Source organism: Tamandua tetradactyla, chromosome 24, assembly GCF_023851605.1.
Source record: "Tamandua tetradactyla isolate mTamTet1 chromosome 24, mTamTet1.pri, whole genome shotgun sequence".
NCBI lineage: Eukaryota > Metazoa > Chordata > Mammalia > Pilosa > Myrmecophagidae > Tamandua > Tamandua tetradactyla.
Window position 1 is genome coordinate 12734631 of NC_135350.1, and position 23162 is coordinate 12757792.

General features: G+C 35.6%; 1 protein-coding gene across 5 annotated transcripts in view; it reads left to right on the forward strand.

The window, feature by feature from the left end:
• ELOVL6 (ELOVL fatty acid elongase 6) overlaps positions 1-23162 on the forward strand; it is a 161497-nt gene that overhangs the window by 80769 nt on the left and 57566 nt on the right. For all 5 annotated transcript variants that reach the window (XM_077142547.1, XM_077142545.1, XM_077142546.1 and 2 more), the window contains one exon: positions 11204-11335. In XM_077142547.1, coding sequence (XP_076998662.1) covers positions 11204-11335 — 132 coding nt within the window. The remainder of the gene's footprint in view (positions 1-11203; positions 11336-23162) is intronic.

The following is a 23162-nucleotide window of genomic DNA, read 5'->3' on the forward strand; positions in this document are numbered from 1 at the left end:
GGGTTTCTCAGCCTCAGCATTATTGTCATTTTGTTCATTCTTTGTCGTAGAGGTCTGTTCTGAGTAATGTACTATGTTAAGCAGCACCCAAGGTTTTTTGTCACATAGCAACACACATGGCAGTGTATTCTCCTTTCTCTTGCAAGTTTTGTTGACTTCCAGCTTCTGGCTGCTCCCCATGGCTTCTCTATAAAATCTCTAGTAATAGGATTAAAACCCATCCCGATATAAATGGGCCACACCTGGACTGAAGTAACCTCATCAAAATGTCCTCTGTACAATGGATTCATACCCACAGGAATGGATTAAGATTAAAAACATGTTGTGTTGGGGTACATGACTCAAAGCCTTCATAGGAACCCTCCAAAATTTAAGGAGAAACAAAACAGAATATATGGTGAAGTAAGAGAAGAAACAAGAACAAGAATGTCTCAGAAACCAAGTTAAAGAAGTGTTTCAGAAAAGAAGGAGTTGCCATTTATATCACATTCTACTGCTAAATAGGCCATCTGAGATGAGGATGGGTATTTGATCACTGCACCATGGAAACCATTCTTTGTGGCTTTAGCCATGAGAATGGTGAAGGATAGAACAGCCAGATTACTGTAAATAGGAAAATATACTTGATGTAGCCAGTTACATAAATTTTAAGGTTGAAATTCAAAGAATGGTCATATACAAAATAAGGTATGGTTGCAAGGAAGTATGGAAGAGATGGCAATTTAAAATGGGATAAATTGAATATGTATTAGTAATTTCTGATAAGCTGTACATTTGACTGGAAATTTTAAAGTTAAAAAAATGGATTGGTATTTAATCCACTATGAGGTATATAATGTTACGTGTTGCTAATAAGAGTTCAAGTACTGACATTTGTGAGTTACATATTTATTAGTGACTTCCAGACAATCTCTAACAGTGTGACTTAGCCCATGCATTCTAAAATACTTTCTTGAGCTGGAAGAAAGAAGCTATTGTTGGAGCTTGTAAGCCAGGAAGGAATGTGAAAGTTTGGCATCTGTAGCATTCATCTATGTGTTGCAATGAAATAGTGGTTTTAGACTTGCATAGTAATGCAGGTTAATCCATGTAGGAAACTGAGTAATGGTCCCCTAAAGATGGCCATATCTTAGTCTCTGAAACCCTTTATATCACAAAATGAGCATTCAGATTTTGATGGAGTAATCAGAACACCTGATCCAAAAATATGTCACATTTTTTTAATTAATTTTTTAAATGTTTTTTATTATGAAATATATATACAAAAAAAGCAATAAATTTCAAACTACACTGTGACAGATAGTTATAGAACAGATTTCAGAGTTTGGGTTACTGTTCCACAATTTTAGGTTCTTCCTTCTAGCTGCTCCAAGACACTGGAGACTAAAAGAAATATCAATATAATGATTCAGCAATCATACTCATTGTTAAATCCTATCTTCTCTGTTATAACTCCTCCTTCTCCTTTGATCTTTCTCCCAGTCTATAGGGATATTAGGGCTATGCCTATTCTCACTTTTTCACATTGGAAAGGATGTTGACAATACAGGATAGGGGGATGGAATTAGTTGATGTTCTGGAGAGGCTGGCCCTTCTGAGTTTCAGGACTTTTCTGGCCTAGGAACGCGTCTGGGGGTTGTAGGTTTCTGGGAAGTAATCTTAGTATGTGAAAATTTTGTAGAATCTCAGATAGCCCTAGGTGTTCTTTAGATTTCCAGGAATGGTTTTGGCAAACCATGATGATTAGTAATATCTAGTTAAAGTTTGTGTAAGAGTAGCCTCTAGAATAGCCCTTGACTTTATTTGAACTCTCTTAGCCACTGATACCTCATTCTGTTTCATTTCTTTTTCCCCCTTTTTTCAGGAATGCATTGTCAATCCCATGGTGCCAGGGCCAGGGTCACTTTGAGAATCATGTCTGACATTGTCAGGGATACTTTCACCCCTGGATTTCATGTCCCATGTATTGGGGAAGATAATGATTTTACTTGCAGAGTTGGCCTTAGAGGAAGAGAAAGAGAGGCCACATCTGAGGAACAAAAGAGGTTTTCTGGAAATAACTCTTAGGCACAACTGTAGGTAGGCTTAGGTACTGTACCACAGAAATAAGCTTCACAAAAGCAAGCATCAAGTTCAAGGGCTTGGCCTATTGATTTGGCCCAAATGTTTGAGACAGTATCAAGTGTTTCTCCAGTGGTAAAGCTTAGTAGTGCCATGTTTTTTCTCCCATCCCTCAGGGGACTTTGCCAGTACATTTTAGTTATCTGCTCAACATACTCTGGGATGGATCCAGGTATTACCTTAAGCTATACAGAAATACAAGCTCTCAGTCACATACTGGACTTCACATGTTTGAGTTGGTTAAATGATCTATCCAGACAGGTTGAGTTAGATTATGTGCTACAGAAAATTTAGGTTTTGGACAAAACGTTTCTTTGTTCCTTTGGTCTCGTACAATAGGTGAAGTTATAAAATACACACAATGTCTTCCTTACCCCTGAATTCTAGTTTATCTTAGTCCCGACCCCATGGGTTTTAGGTCTTATCTCTCATTTCTGATTGAAGCCTGATCTCTTTTTCAGTTTCTTTAACAGTCGTTGTATGTAGCAATGCTGACATTCAGAGTTGCAGCACTCCAACTCTGAGTCTTAGGTGTCACACAGGAAGATATCAGGATTTATATTTATGTAGCACAGCATCTCAAAGTCTAGAAATAACGTTAACCGCTCTAGACTAAATGTGACTTACAATGTAGGCCCCAATTTTCCTATAGGTATTTCCTAAAAGAGACCATACAATATTTATTCTTTTGGTTCTGATTTATTTTGCACCACATAATGTCCCCAAGGTTAATTCACCTCATTGCATGCCTCACAACTTTGTTCCTTTCTGTAGTCATACAATATTCTGTCATATGTGTACACCATAGTTTGCCAGTCTACTTCTCAGTCAGTGTATCCTTCAGCCACTTTCATCCATTGGGCATCATGTATAATGTCCAAAATCAACAATCCATGTTTCACATTATCCTCACTTAGTTGTACAATCATCAACACTCATTTTTAGGCAATTTTCATTGGTCCAAAGAGAAAAATAACCCATCAGCACACCCTTACCAAATAATCCAACCTCCTCTTAACTCCTTTCCCCCTCCCCAATTATTTACTCCTGCAGTACTGTTAATGTCTTCCTGATAAATATAGAATATAGCATGCAGTAGTAATTTTCCTCCTATATCCTTCTATTATTGACTCTTTGTACGAGATTCCAACTTTTGAAGTAGTTTTCTGTAAGAATTTATATTTGTATTGTTAATTAGTGAAATGTATGCTTCTATACAACCCCTTTCAATCGTGTTCACTTTCAATATGGCAATATTACTTATAAACCCACTAATGAACTGCCTTCACTTCTATCCATTCCCTTACATTAAGTTCAACCTCATTAGCTATTCATTCACCCATCTGTAGCTTCTGTGCACCTCTAGGTCCCCTATATTCTATATTATTACTTTACCTTTACCAAGGTCACAATAGCAAAATCATAGACTATCTTTTTGCGTCCGACTTTTATGCCACATTATTTTTAAAAACAAAATAAAATTTGTAGTTCATGCTTAGGTAATTCAGTATTATGGGTGAAAAAATGTTTGTCATTTTCACTTATGAATGTATTTCTTTTTGTTCTTGCCAGTTGTAACTAAAGCTTAATTTCTAATGTAAATTTCATTTAGTTAACAAAAGAGTATCTGTGAGCTATACCATGATAAAACTTTCATCACTTCTGAGCTATTTTCTCCCTTTTCCATAAATAGCCACTTGAATATAGCTTCTCATTGCTTCCCTGTCCTCTTTTTGGAAATTTTTAATCTAGGGAGAAGTTAGTGATAACTTATTGTAATCATCCAGTAGTTAACATGAAAATATGTAACTTTTTCCTTGACTTTATTTCCTAGCTTCTTTATATGAGCCATTAAGTGTAAATTAGAGCCTAAGCAAATGTAAGGTGGTAATAAACTGCAACAGAACTGAGTCATCTTTCAATGTGACATGTAGCCCTTGAGTCTAAAGAACTCACGGATCTGGATATTTATGCTTGTTTATATAGTTGTCTATGTGGTTGTCATCTTTCTCAGTTTTAGTTTAAACCTAGGAAAATTCTCTGTCTGAATTGGACTTTGTCTTAAACCTGAAATCCTGTTTGCATTTCATTGTGAATATTTATATCCTTTTCATAGTGATTTTTCACTTCTGGTTTTAGTCTCCAGCTCTCAGATAATTGTATCATCTATAAAACATTTGGGCCTTCTTCAGGATAAACACAAGCAGGAAACAGATTTTTATGTTTGGCTCTAAGGTATGAGATCTATTTGTTTTAAGGGTTGTTGTATATCTATTTGGGAAGAAATGGGAAGGATAAGTACCTTTCGAATGTGGGTCTTTTTGTGAGGAACCCTCCCTGTACCACATGACCAATGATGAACACCAGATTCCTTTTAGCATTGTTTCTACATTCAGCACAAACAAGGTGACCATCAGCCAGAAATTTTCTTAACAGGATGCCTGAAGTTCAGAAGAGCTCTAATGTGTATTCCAATCCTGAGATTTTATATTTCTATGGTTAGCAGATCATTAGAGTGGATGAGATTAAACAAAGATGTAAGCCAGCTGCCTTGATACAAGTCCATGATTGTATTTTAAGACTGTATGGGGTGAAGTTTTGGATGGTGTCAAGGAAGTTACTCAATGCTCTTGTTTAATAGGAGTCATTGCTGAATATAGTATTCTTTCTGCATTGTTATTATAGTTTGAAATGATCTTCATATGTAGGCATTTCTTCATTGGTAATTCAGATGAAAGCTTTTTGTATATTAGAACAGAGGGCATTACTTCAAGGAAATTAGCACAATGAAACTGAATTGTTGCTGGAACTGACTTTGGGATTCCACGTCTTTTGCACCTACATGCGGCCTGTTCTATATAGAATTTACTGTTTTTAAATGGCCACTAAAGTTCAATGCTTAGCTATAATTAGTATCAGTAATGATGTATTATATAAAATAATTATCAGAAAATTTTAACTTGAAGTGCAAACCGCGCTCAAGTCCAGATGAGAGTAACTGAGAACCAAGAAAAACAGAAACTATAAATTATTTTAGCGGTGCAGATGGGAAGAGGTTTGCATTGACATGAGAGATTTGTCCATTAATAACATTCACGTTTGTTGTTATATTTTTATTCTGTAACAGTGGCAAGCTATATTCTTGCTAAGGAGATACAAAATTGTCAGTTTTATGAAATAAAGAATGGATTTTAATTTTTTCACTGATTTAGTAGCCTCTATAAGCTTTGGTTCTAACCTTGGTTCTAAATCAAAAAATATTTTTACATTTCTCTGAGATGCAATGCTTTACACTTGACATTGACATTTCTCAAAGTGGCAGTTAGAGTCACTGAATCAAACCTCAGCTTTAGCCAAGAGTGGTTTAGCAATTGGCTGTAACTTCCTCTGTACAGGAGACTATTCATTCATAAATATATGAACAAGTAAAGGTAGTCCCATGTGATAATTCCTGTGAAGAGCAGCAATTCATTAGAGAAGCTCTTTCAATTCACCTACTTCAGTAAAATGCTGCAACCATGGGCTGTGGGGAATATGCATTGACTTATATAAAACCAAACTTCTGCCACATGTCCCCTCTAGAATAGAAATAATTTACGTCAAGTTTCTCTTTGTACACACCTTTTTTTGTTCTGCTCCCTCCGTTACTTAAATCGGCAGTTCTCCACCTAGATTTTTCTAGGTGCCACTAGCAATAATTCTTCTCCCTTCTTCTCCACTCAAGGCATATAGTGGGATGGATAGGAGTGAATCTATTCTTATTTATTTAGCAAGAAGAAGGAAAGAAAAGGAAATTAAGCCACACATTTCATTTCACTAATTATTAGTAGTAACAAATTACTGGCCCCATACCTCACAATTAATTGCAACCCTGAGGCCGAGATATAGCTCTCACCCTCTGCATTTTTCAGAGCGCCTCACAATCCAAATTTAACTTACCTTGCCAAATTTATAGTCTGCCATCCCCAACCCAAAGCAGCCAGTCTGATATGCTCCCCGACTTATCTTATCCTGGTGTCCCTACTTTCCTCTTATCCATTTGTCCTCTTAGTCTTCTGGGTCCACCTCCAGCCCATTTTTCCATAGGTATTTTCTCATAACAATAATATCTCCTTCACTTTTTAATAAAATATTCCTATCTATAACATGCATTTTCTCCTGTTTCTTCCATAATCATGTGTTACCATGTAATTATTATCATTATTATTTGCCTTTCCATCTAGATTGGTAGAGGCAGAATTTATTCTTACATAAAATATGGCTTACTATTTTTTTTTCATCCAATAGCCTATGAACCACACTGCAAATGAATATGATAAAATTTCATTAATTTTTTTTTTGAGTGCATGGTCTGGGAATCAAATCATTAAATTTTTAATGAGTAAATGGATGTCAGCATTTTTCATCAGCTGTTAAATAACTACCTAAAAAAAAAAAAACAAAGGGAATTAATTTATAATTCTGCCAATACAAGTACTGGAGCTACTGCATATTTCAAGTGGGTTGTTTAATTTGTTTGTTTCTCTTCTTTTTTTTTTTTTTACATTTTGAACATATTTCCTTTCTGAAGATCCTATTTCTAGTTATAGAAAGAAAGCCCATAAAAAAAAAACAGGATTTAATAAGTTAAAAAAGGGTGACAAGGTGATAAAAGATGTTTTCACAGGCAACTTTCTATATTAGGTCTGTTCTAAGTAGGGTATACTGTCTGGATATAGAAATGTAGCCATTTTTTTGAATTGACTGTACTAAATGTGACTCTGCTTTGATCATGGCCTACTTCAAAGTCAGGAAAAACAGATTTACAAAAGAATGGTCTTCTCACTTTTTAAAATAAATGCAGAGAAAGTATGAACTTTAAATTAGCATCTTAGAACAAGCAGAACGAAAAATAGGTGTTTGCAAATCAAAGAAGCAGAAGCTTTGGTTTCCTGGATGAAGCATAACAGATTAGAGTAACACGCTTTTCTTCAGTCATGGCTTTGTCTTACAATTATCTGTTGATAGTAAGCTTACAAAGCTTTGCTGTCAATAAAGTCACTATCATTTTTATCAGTTATGTACTGATTTCCATTATTAGTCACAAAATAATCCTTTAACAGAATATATGGGCACATAGTTATTTCCAGGTAAAATTTATGCATGAATAAAAACTGCTGAAAATTTTCCAGTTTTTTATTCATGCATAAACTTTTTTTTGCATAAAATGCAAAAATGCCTGACTGAATTCTTGGTTAAACCTCATAAATGTGACAATATCCAGAACTGACTAGAACTCTAAGATTACAATTTCAAGATGCCTCTCAAAAACAAAAACAAACTTCCTTTGTATTCTTTGCAAATTACAACTACTATGGGCATCTAGTGTTATACAACTTATGTCTAGTTGACATAAACTGCGTATCAAGTCCATCAGTCTCTGGGACCCAGTTTAACTTGTGGCCCAAAATTACTTTCAGAACCTTGAATTGTTTCCTATCTTGAAGTGGCAAGGAACTGGAGGTGGCTTCACCAATAGGCATTCGGTCTCAGGTTCATTTTCTCTAATATAGAACATGAAAACTTTTTTTTGCAGTATAAGTAGATATCAGCCAAAGTGGGGGTGGGGGGGGGGGAGGAGTGCTTTAGGTCTCCTTTTCTTTTCTCCCTCAGAAGCCCATACCAGGTTTATTTTCACTTTCAACTCTTTTCTTATTAGGGGTGTACAGGATTTAGACATCAAATGAAAGAGTTGGGAGGTGGCTCAGGCTATCTTGCTAAGTGTTGTTCATTTAGTAATTATCTTATGTTGAAATGCTACCAAGGTAAAAGTTTCTTCCTTCCCAGATGGACTTGTTTCACTCTTTAAGGTGTATGGAATAGCTGGCAGAAATCTTGATACGATTGCTAAAGACAGACATTCATGCTAAGTACTGGTTTCAGTGGAATCCCCTGAGTTGAAACAAACAAACAAAAAAAGGCAGGAAAAGACCATTTGAGCTTATGTATGTCACTTCAGAAGTGTTATTGGATAGAACAAATTATACAAAGACTCATTCAGCTACTCTGGTAAAGATAGAAAAAGCATACTCTAGGAATGTTTTGAAATAAGGAAGATGGTAGAGAAATCCAGATCAATAAGAATGCTGCAATTGATGGAAGTGGAAGTGGGACAAGGGATAAATACAAGCACAACAAATTCAAAGCTCATGTTTGGGCCATCTTTATTTGATTGATTACCTGATAATCATAATGCCATAATCATCATCATGAAAAGCATTTATTAAATACCTACAGATAAAGGTTGTGCTATAGGATGTACAACTGAAGATTTCGTGAAACAAGAAGATTCCATACCATCCAGAAATCAATAATTACCTGTAATTGCAAATTACAACTACTATGGGCATCTAGTGGTAGTCTAGTTGACATAAACTGCGTATCAAGTCCGTCAGTCTCTGGGACTCAAACAGTAGAGTATCACTTAAGCCTAGCTATGGAGGCCTGCTGGAATATGAAATATTATTGGGTTATCACTGAAACATTAAGGAAGTAATCTTTCCATGTTAAATAGTAAGTGGGTTAGTGGCAGGTCATTATTCATCCTGACTATAATTGAACCTTTACCCCAGAGATGCCAGAAAAGAAAGACAAATTTAATCCACTTAAATTGCCCAGTTTGCTGAAGAAAATTTTGTATTTTAATTAAAATGGAAAAATAAGCATACATCTAACCATAAACAATGCATTTTGATTGCTCAGTTGAAGAGGTAAGAGTTAATGCTTCCTTAACTTACTCCCTCTTAGAGGTACCGAAGCTTAATTCTAAACTAATCCAAAGCATTATTTGGATTTCACCAGAGGTTGAAGATTTATACAGCATGCAATAAGCACCTGATTTTTAGGATTGCTCTTATAGTTAAACAAATGTCAATTCCCGTTTTTTGACCATCTGTGAGTCAAATAAAACCTGGAAAGTCAAATTGTGTTTGGCTACTCACTAGATGAGGGCCAGGACAGTTTTGGGTAGTCCTGACTAATGTACCATGTGCAGTGATACACAGAATAATGGCCTGTAATGAGTGACTATGAGCAACTAATGTCATCAGACCCCTATGAGGAGGGTAGGCTTCATTTCCAGGGTCCTTTGCATTTCTCAAATTCTGTGACCAACCTGATTGACAGTTGACATAGCTGTTGAATTGATGGTTTATAAAGAGTGCTGTAGAAAGCATGGGGGAAGGAGAATGGTCCTTCCCAGGAAGTTAACAGTGCATTAGGATTGTTATTCTAGCATTGAAAAAATTATAGGAAAAATACAGAAGGAAGGTTTTTGTTCTTTTCTTGGTTCTTCATGGCACGTTATTTTATCCTTTAATCACTAGAGTGATAGGCACATATAAAGACATTCATTTAACCTGCTTTGTAATTGCAAGTAATACCATTAATCCAACCAAAACCAGGATCTATATTATATTGAATGAGTGAGACAAAGAATGCTAAGTAAGTATATGGACAAGTTTACAGTAGTGTGTAACATTTGTTTGTATTTTCAAAGAGGCAAAGAGGCATTGAATGTTCCAGGTCTTCAAAATAGGAGAGTTGAAACATGAAGGTGAAGACTATTTCCTCTCATCCTTTCATAGTCACACAATGTTCTTCTGCACAGTTGCACATTGACCATTTAATTCAGCAGGAGAGCAAAGGAATTCTTATGTTATTTATAAAACAACACATTAGATACACCTTTTATTCTCTCTAAAATTTGCTATGGTAGAAAAGAGCGAAATGAGGCTACTTTTAACCTCTAAGACTGTTTCCTCATCTACATAATGAAGATTATTCTTTACCTACACTGCCTCATGATTAGGAGGATTAAATGGTAAAGGTTTTACTACACACCAAGGTAGCACTCAATAAATATTGTGGTTATCAATATTAAAGCTACGGTCATTATTTTGCCACATGCTATTACCTTTATAATTAGTAATTTAGTAAAGAATATACTTATTTTATATTACTATTACTTATATTATTAACTTTGTAGAATTTTATTTTACGTTAGTAAGTCATTCCTTATAAATCTAGTCTGTTCACTTCTACTTTGACCATCAATAAACCAATAGGTTTATTGAGGTCTGGAGATTCTGTTTTACATGATTTATATACTTCCAACTAAAAGTTCCACTATAAACTGTCTGCCAGAAATCTGTGGCTCTGAGTGAAACTCTTGAGCTGTTGCCCTATCAGATATTTCACTGAAATAATTATTCATGCAGATATTTTCTTCCACAGTGAAACATCTTTCAAAAAAGGTTTATTATGGAAATTTTTTTTAACATGTGCAAAGAGAGAGAAAATGAGGCCCATGCTCCATCATCCTTTTTGTCCATTTCATTTCATCTCTCTACCCTCAGTACTTTTTTCAGTCTTGTTTGTTTGCTGGCATATTTTAAAACAAATCCAAAACATCATGTGATTTCATAATGAGTGAATGACTGAGAGTGATACTTAGTATTGATGATTATATTGAATTTAATACATTCCATCTTTGGAGAGGATTTCAGGAATCCATTGTGGGAGAGCTTGTGTTTCAATTTTAAATCATCATTTATTATTCCAATGTCATCTTCTCATTAGACTATATTAGTAAGTTGAGGTTTTAAAGGATTTAATTTTCCCTGTTACCAACTATTTCATGTCCAATGAAAATTATTTTTCACTTCTTGTTTCAAAATTGGTTCAACAAACTCTGAAATAATAAAAGCAATTTTCTCAGTGAGAGATGAGGCAGTTTCTTTGCACGTCAGTGCTATATTGTTGAAATGTTTCGAGTCATAGAGCCTGAAAATAAAGCACCCACCCTGACATGATGCTTAATGTGTTGATTAATTCTGCTGGATAAGCTAATTTGTCAACAGAGGTTTCAACACGATGGCATGTTGCCAAATGGACTGAGCACTCTGTCTGCAGAGAAGGGAACACATGTTTTCAGTGCTTCCAAAGAGGGGAACTGGTTTGAAATTTGATGTGTTTTGATCAATGAAATTAATTGCTTGGAGATTCATATTTCATGACTTTTTGTGTATTTGTTTGTTTAAAGGAAGAAATCGTTTCTCTTTTCTGCGCTGTATGCTGCCCTTATATTTGGTGGTCGGCACCTAATGAACAAACGGGCAAAGTTTGAGCTGAGGAAACCATTAGTGCTGTGGTCTCTGACCCTTGCAGTCTTCAGGTAGGTTTTCTGCATTTTCTATATAATGCCCATCCAGTCTTAATGAAAGAGAGCAACCACTGAGCTTTTAATTTTATATTTATATATTTTGGATTATTGACTACCTCAAGGACACAAAATAAAGTCATGTTTAAAGAAAAAAGAAAGGCTTCATTGCAACCAAATTTCCCATGCTAAACTCATTTTCAGATTTTGAGAACACTTGGGGGATCCTCTTTTGTGCCTTCATTGATCAGGCAGTGATCTGATTCATCTGTTAGGCCTGGAGACTGTGCTTTAATTCCATTATTTCTTCTACCTAAATATAGATGCACTAAATGGAAAGCCTTGCCAGTATATCACTCAAGTCTGTTGAGAGGTGGGGCTGGCTCGTATGTAATGGGCATGCTAGTACCAATAGACACCAAACTAAAAGATGCCACTTGGACATGTGAACAGATTCTGGAGAGCACCCCCAGACCAGAGAATACTTTTGCTCCACATCCCCAGAGGTGCCCTCCATCCTAACTCTCAGAAACGGCTCTCACACATTTGCCTGTGCTGCCATTTCTTACTTTGCATCCGGCAGGACTCGGCCTAGAGCATCTCAGAAAAAGGCTTAGTCTCTCTCAGGAGCACCCCTCAGTCAACATGCAGACACATTCTTCCAGAAACTCGAAAGGGCATTTCCAGCCTTGTAATAATTGGTAATCTAGGCAATCACAAAAATAATTAGCACACAGCTGGTATCCAAGCAAGCAGCGGAATTTACCTGCTTTGTTAACAAAGGCCCCTGCTCTACTTATGTTTTGCTTGTGTCACAAGCCAGCAAATTTTTAACTAGGCTTTGTGGTGGGAAGGGATATAGATGTACTACAAAATACAAAATCATTCATTTAAAAAATTATGAATATTCATTGGTAAGTCTTCATACCATTATAGAAACTGTTTTACCCCTAAGCAGAAATAGATGGTATCATTGAAAGCCTAATTCCTCGCTTAAGGCTTATTGAAAATAAGGAGGCAGGAAGAGATTTTCACATTAAATCTTATGATGTGCACATTCCATTATGCTGGGTGCCTGCCTCTAAAACACCCATTTGTTTACTACTTAATGAAGATGCTTTTTATTTCAATTCATTTTGTAAGGCATTAGGTTTAAGATACTCATGATTTGGAGTCATCATTAGAAAATACTATTTCAGTCATGGTGGGTCATTCTCTGTATTATATATTCTCTGTATTATGCAATACATTCTCTGTATTATAAAGTAGCATCATTTTTCTCTTCATTTAAATGTTAACGTGATGTGCTAAAATGCTTTGATATTTGAGGTAAAACTATCTTTATCCTAGTGAGGCCTTTAAGGATTTTGCAGATTTTTCAATATCTTCTTAGCCTTTTATTTTAATGTGTTTATTGTTTTAATCTTAAACATATATAAGTCAGTGAAAAGAGTACAATGAACTCCCATGCACCAGTGACTCTGCTTAAATGTTTATCAACTTTTGCTAATATTGTTTCATCTATCCTCCTACCTGCTTTCTCTTGTCCCCCAGATTATTTTAAATAATACAAACAAATATTTCTTATTGAAGAGATAACCATTTAAAAGATAAGCTTTTTCTTTAAAAAAAATTAATGTCGCCTCACCTAATTTAATCACAATTCTTTAATATCATTGAATATTCAGGCATTATTGAAATTTCCCCAGTTGTCTCATAAATTATTTTTTTACCGTTTATTTTCAAGAATATGATCAAAATAACCTCAGTTGGTTCCTTTTAATTTATAATTTCCACCTTCTTTTTACTTTGCAATCCTTAAAAAGACACCAGAGTTTGTTGTTATATTTAAAAAAAAAAAGACACCAGATCATTTTTCCCAGTTTCCCACAGACTAGATTTTGCTATTCCTTGTCAAACTGTAAGTTGCTGTTTGTATCTAGAAGGTTCATTATATTTAGATTTAATATTTGACAAGACTTTCTCTAAGAAGACTCTTGCCTTCATCAACTATTCAGTTATGTTAAAGTAGGTCAGCAGGATAAATACTTGACTCTGCTTATATTACCAGTTTAAAAAGAAAAAAGATTTGATTACCTAGCATGTGAGTGTTAAGATTTGTTTTTGTAAGTATAATTCTGAACTCATGAATTTACAATTTTAATATGTGGTAATTATTTTAAGTGATTTGGATGTGTATCCATTGTAATTTTCATTTGTGATGCTAAATCTGTGCCAGTGGGCATTTTTTCAAGTGATAATTAACCTTTTTCACATGCCTTGAGTAGCGCTGATAGCTTTTTTTTTTTTTTTTTATGCTCTAGGCATCTAATATATTCCTTGTCCAGAACCGAAATCAGCCATTTCTCTAATGAGCCTTAGCATCTTTGCCAAAAGAGGGATGGTATTTTGAAACAACATTCTGCATACCAGGGATGCTTATTGGTGCTAAGTTAGCTCTGATTTCTAGGCCTTTTCAGAGACCAGATGTAGAAGATTATTTATTTTTAAAAACATATACTAAATTAAACTAGTACTTTCCATTCAAATTCCAGTCTAGAGTTTTTACTCTGCTTATTTGATACTTATTTCCAATGTCAGCAAATAATTGCTCATTGCATTGTCTCACAACACACATGCAATAGGCATTAATACTACTTTGTCTTTTTTAGATTGACAGCTCTCTTTTTTATTTCTTTTTCCATTTCCTTAATTCTTATAGTTACTTTACCTCCTTCAAGACAATATTTTATGCAAAATGAAGAAAACCAGGACTATTTAGAAGAGTCAAGGCATGGGCAGTCTATAGAGTTTTGTAAGAACTGATAATATTCTAAGCCGGAATTTGGAAAAAGTTGATAAAGAAATTCCTTGGTGGTATTAACTCAACACAGTTCCATGTTTGGAAGTTATACGGGTAAAAGTATTTTTAAAAAGGTGCTAAAAGAAAATATACTGAATTCTTGTATCTTTAGGAAGGGAGAGGAGACAATCAGGCTTTCATTTATTGAATACGTGCTATTTACTGGAAAACAAATGGAAAAATTGCAGCTGTTGTGGAGCTTGGTTCTAGTAGACTGGAGATTTAAAAATGAAAAGGATTTAAAATATTTCCGTAATGTTTTATCTTATTTACAAGAAAGGAAGCAAAGTGATGTGAACAATTCTCAATTATGGTTTCTAGGTGTTTATTTTATTATTCTTGTGCTTTTTTGCATGTAAAACACTTCCTAAAATATTTACATATGCACACATATATAACTACAAATGATCTCCTTCACTGTACTAAAGTGTCTCAAACACCCAAATATATTTTTCTGAAGGAAGTTGATAAAAAGCTTTCATTAAAAAGTTTTCTTCCCACAAATAGGTATTTGGATGAATTTTTTAATAAGACATTCCCTATTTGGTCAAGGATGATTTCATGATTGCAAGGATGTTTTTGGCAGAAAATTTTGAATGGTTCTAACCTTGCTATAATTTACAAATTTTTACACCTACTGTATATAGGACCACATATAATAGTTACTTAAGCAGATTATAGAGTGTGTGTAAGTATATTATACAAACATATCTTCGTGTAATTATAGGAATTATTTGCTTGACCTTCCCTTTGATAGATGATGCACTATCAGGTGATAGCCTAGGGTCTATGGATCCTCCTTTGCCCCTGCAGGGTAAGATGTCATCACTTTTGAGATAGAAGGAAAGAAAGGTTTTTCCAAACCTTTCAGTGAGAGAAATTAGATATGGAAGAAGAGGGGAGCCCAGTAAGATTTTTCTTTTGTAAAATCACAAAAAAGATTATTCTTCATGTATTTTACCATGTAGGAATATTTTTGTCATTCCGCTAACTTCTCAAACCTGCTTGGTAGCTTCTTCCCGTAGCCGGGTATCCAATTAAGACTATGAGTGATTTCCAGATCCCATACATTGTGTTTACTCACAGACTGAGACAGATGAGATGGGAATTAAATCAGATATACAGTGTACTTAGAAAAAAAAAAATCCTCCTTTCGTTAGCAGTCTACTTTTGAAAGCGGTGAGATTTTTTTTACTATGTTTTGGTAAGAATTACCTATAAAATATTCTTATTGTTAAAGAAAAATATTTTCCTTTGGGTGCAGTGAAAATGAGAACCATCTTTATACATGCCTCATACAATGTAATTTATTGAAAGTGGTCAAAGATTTTGATAGAGTACATAGAACTGATCAGTTGATTTTTCCCCAGGCCCACAGTGATTCATTTCATTTGAGGATGATTTCAGTGTGGTTCCTAGAAAGTATCTGTGCCCTTTTCAGAACCAAACCATCCATCAACTTCTGATTCAGTTAGTCTTTATAACCATTACCTTCTCCAACCTACATCTCACCCAGTGTTAAGGCTAAGCATTTCTTATCTGATGAGATTATGCCATGGAGCCTTTGACCCTAGGTATTTGACCATTTCCTTAGGGCAAATACTGAGAACAACTCTAGCACAGGCATTCCAAGAAATCTATGACTCATTCAGTCATAGTGTCATGACATCATAGATGGGTTACCACAGTTCATTTCTGAAGGACTTTTATGTATTTATTTAATACATTAAAATCAAAGTCCTTCCAGATGGGGTGCAGATGTGCATGCTTCTGATTCAAGCAGCTCTTACCAGGTATCTGGCAGGATTTTCTTCTCAGCAGCAGCTTCAGGAGTTCCGATGAGCCATCTCTGAGCTCTCTGACCCAGAGCAGGTCAGATCACAGTGTCTAGTCAGTGTACCTTATAATATGATAATTACTTTGTGATGCCTCTTTACGGATGCTAGTATCACACTTGCTTAAAATTTGCTTACTCTTGTTTCCTGGTGATTCACTGTGGTTTCAATTGTTTTATGCTTTATTTGTTGCACACTTTGTGTGCCTGGTTCCTACCCAGCAAATTTCCCTGTTGAAGTTCATTTTTATTTCTGGCTGTATTTTCACTTTGTTATTAAATTTCACCTCAAGCTTAAGTATGAAATATATTCAGGATTACCGTAAAATTATTGCAGTTTTTCTTTCCTTAGTGGGATTTCCATGAACAAAGTGTTTAAATATAGCACAGGAAGCTTTCAGAAGAGTTTATTTAGCACTGCCGAGCAGATGAATGGTATTAAGCAAATCATCGGAGATCTGTTTTCCCCAGATTTTATACACACATATCACTCTTTAATATTTGAAGTGGTTACTTGCATTTGCCTCAGTATTTTCAAAGCCAACAAATATATAATAAAGTCTGAAACTGTTCAGGTGAGAAAAACTTGGCATTTTGGAATTCATATTGACGTAGTGAGGATATCATTGGCCTATAAAATGATCTTAGATTGAAAATGACAAATTTCAGGACAACTTAAACAATTTATACTCGAGTCCCTTGTAAGTGTCTAGTATTTTGTTCTATGGTTGTCAAAAGCAATACCTTAATCCACAAATAGCAATAATCTGGGTGATAATGCCAGTGGTATTAAAAATACAAAAGAAACAGATAAATGATACTTGTCCTAAGAGAAACACTCCTATTTTATAATGATAGGTTATAAATTTTACATCTAAAAGTAGCATCAAAAAAAAAAACCACAAGTAACAAAGCAAAAGATACCTCTAGAACACATGATGGTGCGTAGTAGAAAAGGCAAGCCACCAAATAATCCTGAGTGCTATAACATTTATGAAAAGTTATAATAATCCATAACTTATTACCATATCTTATTTACTACTATAAAATGTAGCAAAGATTTACAAATTTTTGAAAACTTCAAGATAATGATTATCTCTGTTTCCGAGAAGAGGGAGAGAAATGGGATCAGGGAAAGTGCAAAGCAAGCTTCAACTCCTTTGTAACACTTTATGCCCTTACAAAAATGTCAAGCAAGTAAAAGTTTGATACAAATTATGACTGTAAGAAAGAAGACTTGAAAGCAAATAATGGAAAAAGATTCTGTTTGCCTAAAGAAGGGGAAATAACTGTAGCTGTTTATAAGATTTTGGTGAAGCACCAATGTGCATTAAAGAAAGCAAGCTTATAGCAAACCTTAAACTTTGTTCTCTATTGATCCCAACATCCCCACAATGGCAGCTTTATGGCTAGAATTGAGAATGCTTCTTGTTCTCTCTCTTCTGACTGTGACCTTCAGTTAGGTTGCTATGTATGGCTGAAAGGATTCATTTGGAATCTTTCTTTTCTGTATTTGTTGTCTTCACTGGTAGTGTTTATGTCTTGTAGAATCCTGGTCAGATATTACTCTCAATAATTTGTTAACCATCTCATTTTACCAAAATCTGATTTGTTTTTATGCCTAAGTCCACTTGAAAAAATAAAATACCGGCTTATCTTTGCACCTTCCTTCTCTTGCTTTTGTGCCTTTTTATCTGAGAACCATAGAAATTGTCCATTTAATCTTTAATGTGTTGATTTTTTTGCATGGGCAGACACCGGGAATCAAACCCAAGTCTCCAGCATAGCAGGCGAGAACTCTGCCCCTGAGCCACCGTCACACTGCCCTAATATGTGATTTTGATGCTATAAATTTTGTAAATAAATTATAGCAACTTCTAATTTTTTTAATCTTAAACTAATGAATATACAGAAAAATATTCTTTTCTGAGGACAGAGTACATGAGAGTTTGCATTCTTTGCAGAATCAAATTTTTCTCAAAAATAAATTGTTGGAATATTTATCTGAGGAGACTTAAAATAACTGACACTAGGAAAAACACAATAGATAGATGACATGAGGCACACTAATTATTTCCAAAGTGAGGTCAGGGAAAGATACCAAAACACATTTTGTTGCCCTCTACACCAGGAGAAATGTGAAGCACCTGAGCTGGGGGAGGGGGTATGGGGGTAGGGAAGGGGTCTGGGGGGAGAAGGGGGATGGGGGCGAGGTCCTCACTGTATTAGAAAACCTAATCCTTACATTTATTCAGTTCTCCCAGAATTGGCTCCCTTCCTTGAGGAGTCACCATGGTAACATTTTCATAAATGAAGATAACAATGTCTAGTCTGAAAAATGATAGGTTTGGTTAGCACTTTTAATTGTATTTTAATACCTTTCAACCTGAAACATACCAGGATGCATATCCCTCACCCCTCCCCCAATTCCTCTTAGTTTTGAATGTCAATTTTGTTATGTCCTTAACCTATACATGCAGCAAAGGCAAAATAACTACAAAACAAATTGTAGCTACAGGATATAGAAAGCTCCTCTATCTGCCCCCCTGCACACACATGCCACATATACTGTGTATGCACTCTGCCAGGGAATTGACCCAATTCCCATTCTCAGAGACAACTCAAATACTGCTGTAGCTGGGACCTGGCACCAGAGATTCTAATGCCAACCCAGAGTTTTACGTGTTTCACCCGTCCACATAGAACCTCTACACTTTAGCCATGCCAGGAGCTTCAAAACAGGTAATACAGAGGAGTTAAATTGCATAGCCTACTTCATTAAAATTGTTTCATTTTTTTAGATGTCTAAAACTGGATCCTTTGCTAGAAAAGGCACTGGTCTCAAATCACAATGAAATGAGACTAATTGAATCATTGTGCTCCTTTGCAAAAACCAAGAGTAATAATAAAAATATGATATGGTCACTTTTCACCCTTTAAAAGTAAGATAAAACTTATAAACTGAAGTCCATACATCCTTGTTTGCTCTGGACAGTCTTAGATTTATGCCTGTTGTCTCAGTGTAATTATTAATAGCTTCCCTTTCATTCTCAAAATTGTCCCAATTTGGATGATTAGTGAAATAGTCATTCTATTTATAACCCATTGAGAAATTGTGTTGGCTCAATGAAACAGAAAAAGGAGGAAAACCAATTTTGCCAACTTACCATTAGCCAATTTTTATTTTTAGCATTGACCTCTCCTGATCTTTTTCTCATATGATCCTTCTTTCCTTCTGTGACATTTCTGAATGTTTGCCAAACCACTGAACTTGAGAATGTTCAAATTGGATCCCTTTTTTTTAATGTCCTTATTTATTTCTCAAAATTTACCCTTCTTTTCTTAGTGACAGTCTTTAAAGTCATTCAAAATGTACATGTAAACTCCCAGCCAGTCACAAAGTTCTGGCTATTCTTTTGAAGTAGCTTGAGTAGTTGTCTACACCTCTCCATTTTCATGCTAGACATTCCAACCACTTCCCCAGTTCACATGTGAATTGTTGCAAATACTTCTTTGTGTCCCTCAAATGTTTTCTCTATGTAAGCTATTCTACATGCCGTATCATTCCTGGCTTAAAACCGTAATGGAGCTCCTTTCCCTAGAGGTTAAAACTTCCTTATGCAGATTTTCCATCCAAGCCAGCATAGTGTGCATGTCATTGCCCACACAGTTTTGCCCATTTCTAATTCACATGTTTGAATGTGCTGTTCTTCCTTCTCTTTCACCATTCTTTATTTTTCCCTCCCTAAAGTTTAGCCTTCATGTGGACTTCTCTGGCCTTCTTGAAAAGGTTTCTTGGATTGTATCAGCCCATATTTTATATTCCACTGACTTTGTTGCTATCTCATCTCTCGACCACTCTATATATTGTCTTACTAATGTGTCTCTTGAAAGACTGAGTTCCTGGAAATGAGAAATTGTGCCTTGCTGTCCCTGGAACACGTAGCATGCATGGTTCCTGAATTAATGAATAAAAAAATCTCTTACTTGGTCGGTTCTCCAGTTACATTTTCAAATAGTCTATGCTTACTATGCAGTTAATTGCATGCTCCCATACAACTGATGTTTTCAGTCATTTCACTATTTCAACCTTTGTAGTTTTTTTTATCAATGTCCTCAAACTTACCCCAGTCCAGTCTTCATTTTGGCATCTGTGAACACAGATGCATGATTCAAAAAATTCAGAGATTGATGTCATGTAATATCAGGAACTTCCCGAAGACCTATAGGCCCTGGATTATCTGCCCTTAAGGCTCTCTGACCTCACCTACTCTCACCTGTGTCTAGCCACTCTGCCCTCCTTGTTATTCCCCTCTTCCAAAAACATGCTGGTAAGGTCCCTCACTCAGGACCTTCTCACTTGCAGTTCCCTCTATCTGGAACATTTTTTGCACAAATATTCTAACGGGTTGTCCCTCTCCTCCCTCTCAGTGAGGACCACCCTGGCACCCCAATTTAAATTACAGTATTCCACAATCATGCTACCATTTGCTCTTCCCTGATTTATTTTTCTCCTTAGCACTTATTACTATTTAGCCTGATATATGTTACTTATCATGTTCATTATCTGTCTCCTCCCTCTAGACTCTTAAATCCATGAGGCCAAGGATTTTTGTCTATCCACTTTCCTTCTGTGTCTCTACTGCCCAAGTACGTGCTTTATAAATATTTATATTTTAAAAATTAATAAGGGAAGGGCGGTGCGATGGTAGCTCAGTAGCAGAATTCTCACCTGCCATGCCAGAGAGCCAGGTTCACTTCGCACTGCCTACCCATATAAAAAATTATAATAATAAGAGAAATGAAGAGTGGACACTTACTAACTGTTTACATTTCTTTTCAAAGGAAATAATAGGATGTTTTTTCTGCTCTTTTCCTTGAATCCAGGAACCATCTGGAGTTTTGAGTATCCCCCAGAAAGTAATTATATTAATTCGCTGCATGATGTTTTGCTTTTTTTAAAAAAATGTATACTCTTTATTTTGAAATAATTTCAAAATTTCAGGACAGATCCAAAAGCAGTTCAAACCCCACAAAAGAATTTCCAATACTCCTCCCATATGCACACCCACACACAAACGCCCACAGACACCCTGTTCCACAAATTCTGCTTTTCCACCTTGGCTGTATCATACCATCCATCAGGCTAGCTAACTACTATCCGTCCATCTATATATTTTCTGAATGTGAGCGCAGTTTGTACACATCATACTCTTTGCACACATAATGCTTCCGTGCACATTTCCTATGTACAAGGACGTGTACCCATGCAGTCACTTTAAGCAGAGTCACCAAGTTGAAAAAATTTAACATGGATATAGAGCTTGCATTCTATATTCTATATTTCAATTTTTTCCTTATGTTCCAGTAATGCCCTTGTGAGCCTTTTCCCCTCCATTCTTAGATCCCACACAGTACCTTTTTTACGCTTAATTGTCATTATCTCTTTATTGTCTCTTTTTTTAAAATTGTGGAACCTGTATAGAATATAAATCTTCCCATCCCAGTCCCTCCAAAGAACACCATTCAGTGGGATTAATCAGATTCACAACGCTCTGGTGCCCACACCACCACCCATTACTAGAATTTCCCTGTATCGCAAACAAAACTCTACACTCATTTTGCATAAGCTCCCATTGCCTCTGCCCCCCCCCCCACTCCAATACCTGATAACTTGTACTCTACTTTCTGTCTTTAGGAGTTTGCATATTCTTTGATATTTTCTTTGTGGTAACCATGGGGCATTAATTTGACATCTTAAATCTATAACAATCTCACTTGCTTCGATACTAACTTAACTTCAATAACATACATCAACTGTGTTCCTACACCCCTCTGTCTCCCACCTCTGTGGAGTTCTTGTCACAGATTGCATAATTATGCATTCAGAGTCCAAAACCATTGGTTTGTGATTACCTATTTTTTTTTCATTTTTTTTTGCCTTTTACATCTTGCAAGAAGTGAAAAATGGAATTACAAATCAAAAATATAATACTGGTATTAATAGTTACCCATGTCATTATCTTTACCAGAGATGTTTGATTCTTCACACAGCATCAGTCAATTGTCTAGTGCCATTTCCTTTGAATGCCAGAGCTCCCTTTAGCATTTCTTGTAGGCCATTCTAGTGATGACAAAACTCCTCAGGTTTTATTTGTCTGGGAGTGTCTTAATTCCTCCCTTATTTTTTTTTCCTCCCTTATTTCTTGAAAGACAGTTTTGCCAGGTATAGAATTCTTGGTTGGCAACTTCTTGTTTTCAGCACTTTAAAAAAATTGTCATCCCACTGCTTTCTAACCTCCTTGTTTTCCAGTGAGACACCAACACAATCGTAATGAGACTCCCTTGTGTATGACATGTGGCTTCTTTTGTGCAGCTTTTAGAATTCTCTCTTTATCTTTGGTATTTAACAGTTTAATTATAACATGACACATTGTGGGTCTATCTGGGTGTCTCCTGTTTGAAGTATGTTGAGCATCTTGGATGTGTATATTCATGTCTTTCATTCAATTTGAGAAGTTTTCAGCCATAGTTTCTTTTAATAGTCTCTCTACCCCTTTCTCTTTCTTCTTCTCTGGGATTCCCTTAATGCCTATATTTGGTATGCGTCATGGTGTCCCACAGAATTCCTCAGCTTTGTTCACTTTCTTCATTCTTTCTACTCCCCAGACTGGATGATTTCGGTAGTCTTCAAATTCACAGATTCTTTCTTCTGCCAGTCCCAAACTGCTGTTGAACCTCTTGGAATTTTCAGTTTCTGTTACTATGGTCTTCTGTTCTGTTTGGCTGCTTTTCACAATTATCATCTCTCTGTTGATTTTCTCTTTGTGTTTTTTCTATCATTTTCCTAATTTCCTTTAGATCTTTTTCTATGCTTTAAATATGCTTTAAATCTTTTAGCATATTTTGGACCTTTTTTTTTTTATTATTTTTTAAATCTTTGTCTGAATGCCCCAGGTCTGATCCTCTTAATGATGTTTTCTAATGCATTAATCTCCTTTTTCAGCTGGGCCATCAATTCCTGTTTCTTTGTATGCTTTGTAATCTTTTGTTGAAACTTGGACATTACGATATTTTAATGAGTAACTGCTGGAATTTAGACGGAGTCATCTGTTCCTTAAGCTTGTAGCCAGCTAGTGTTATGG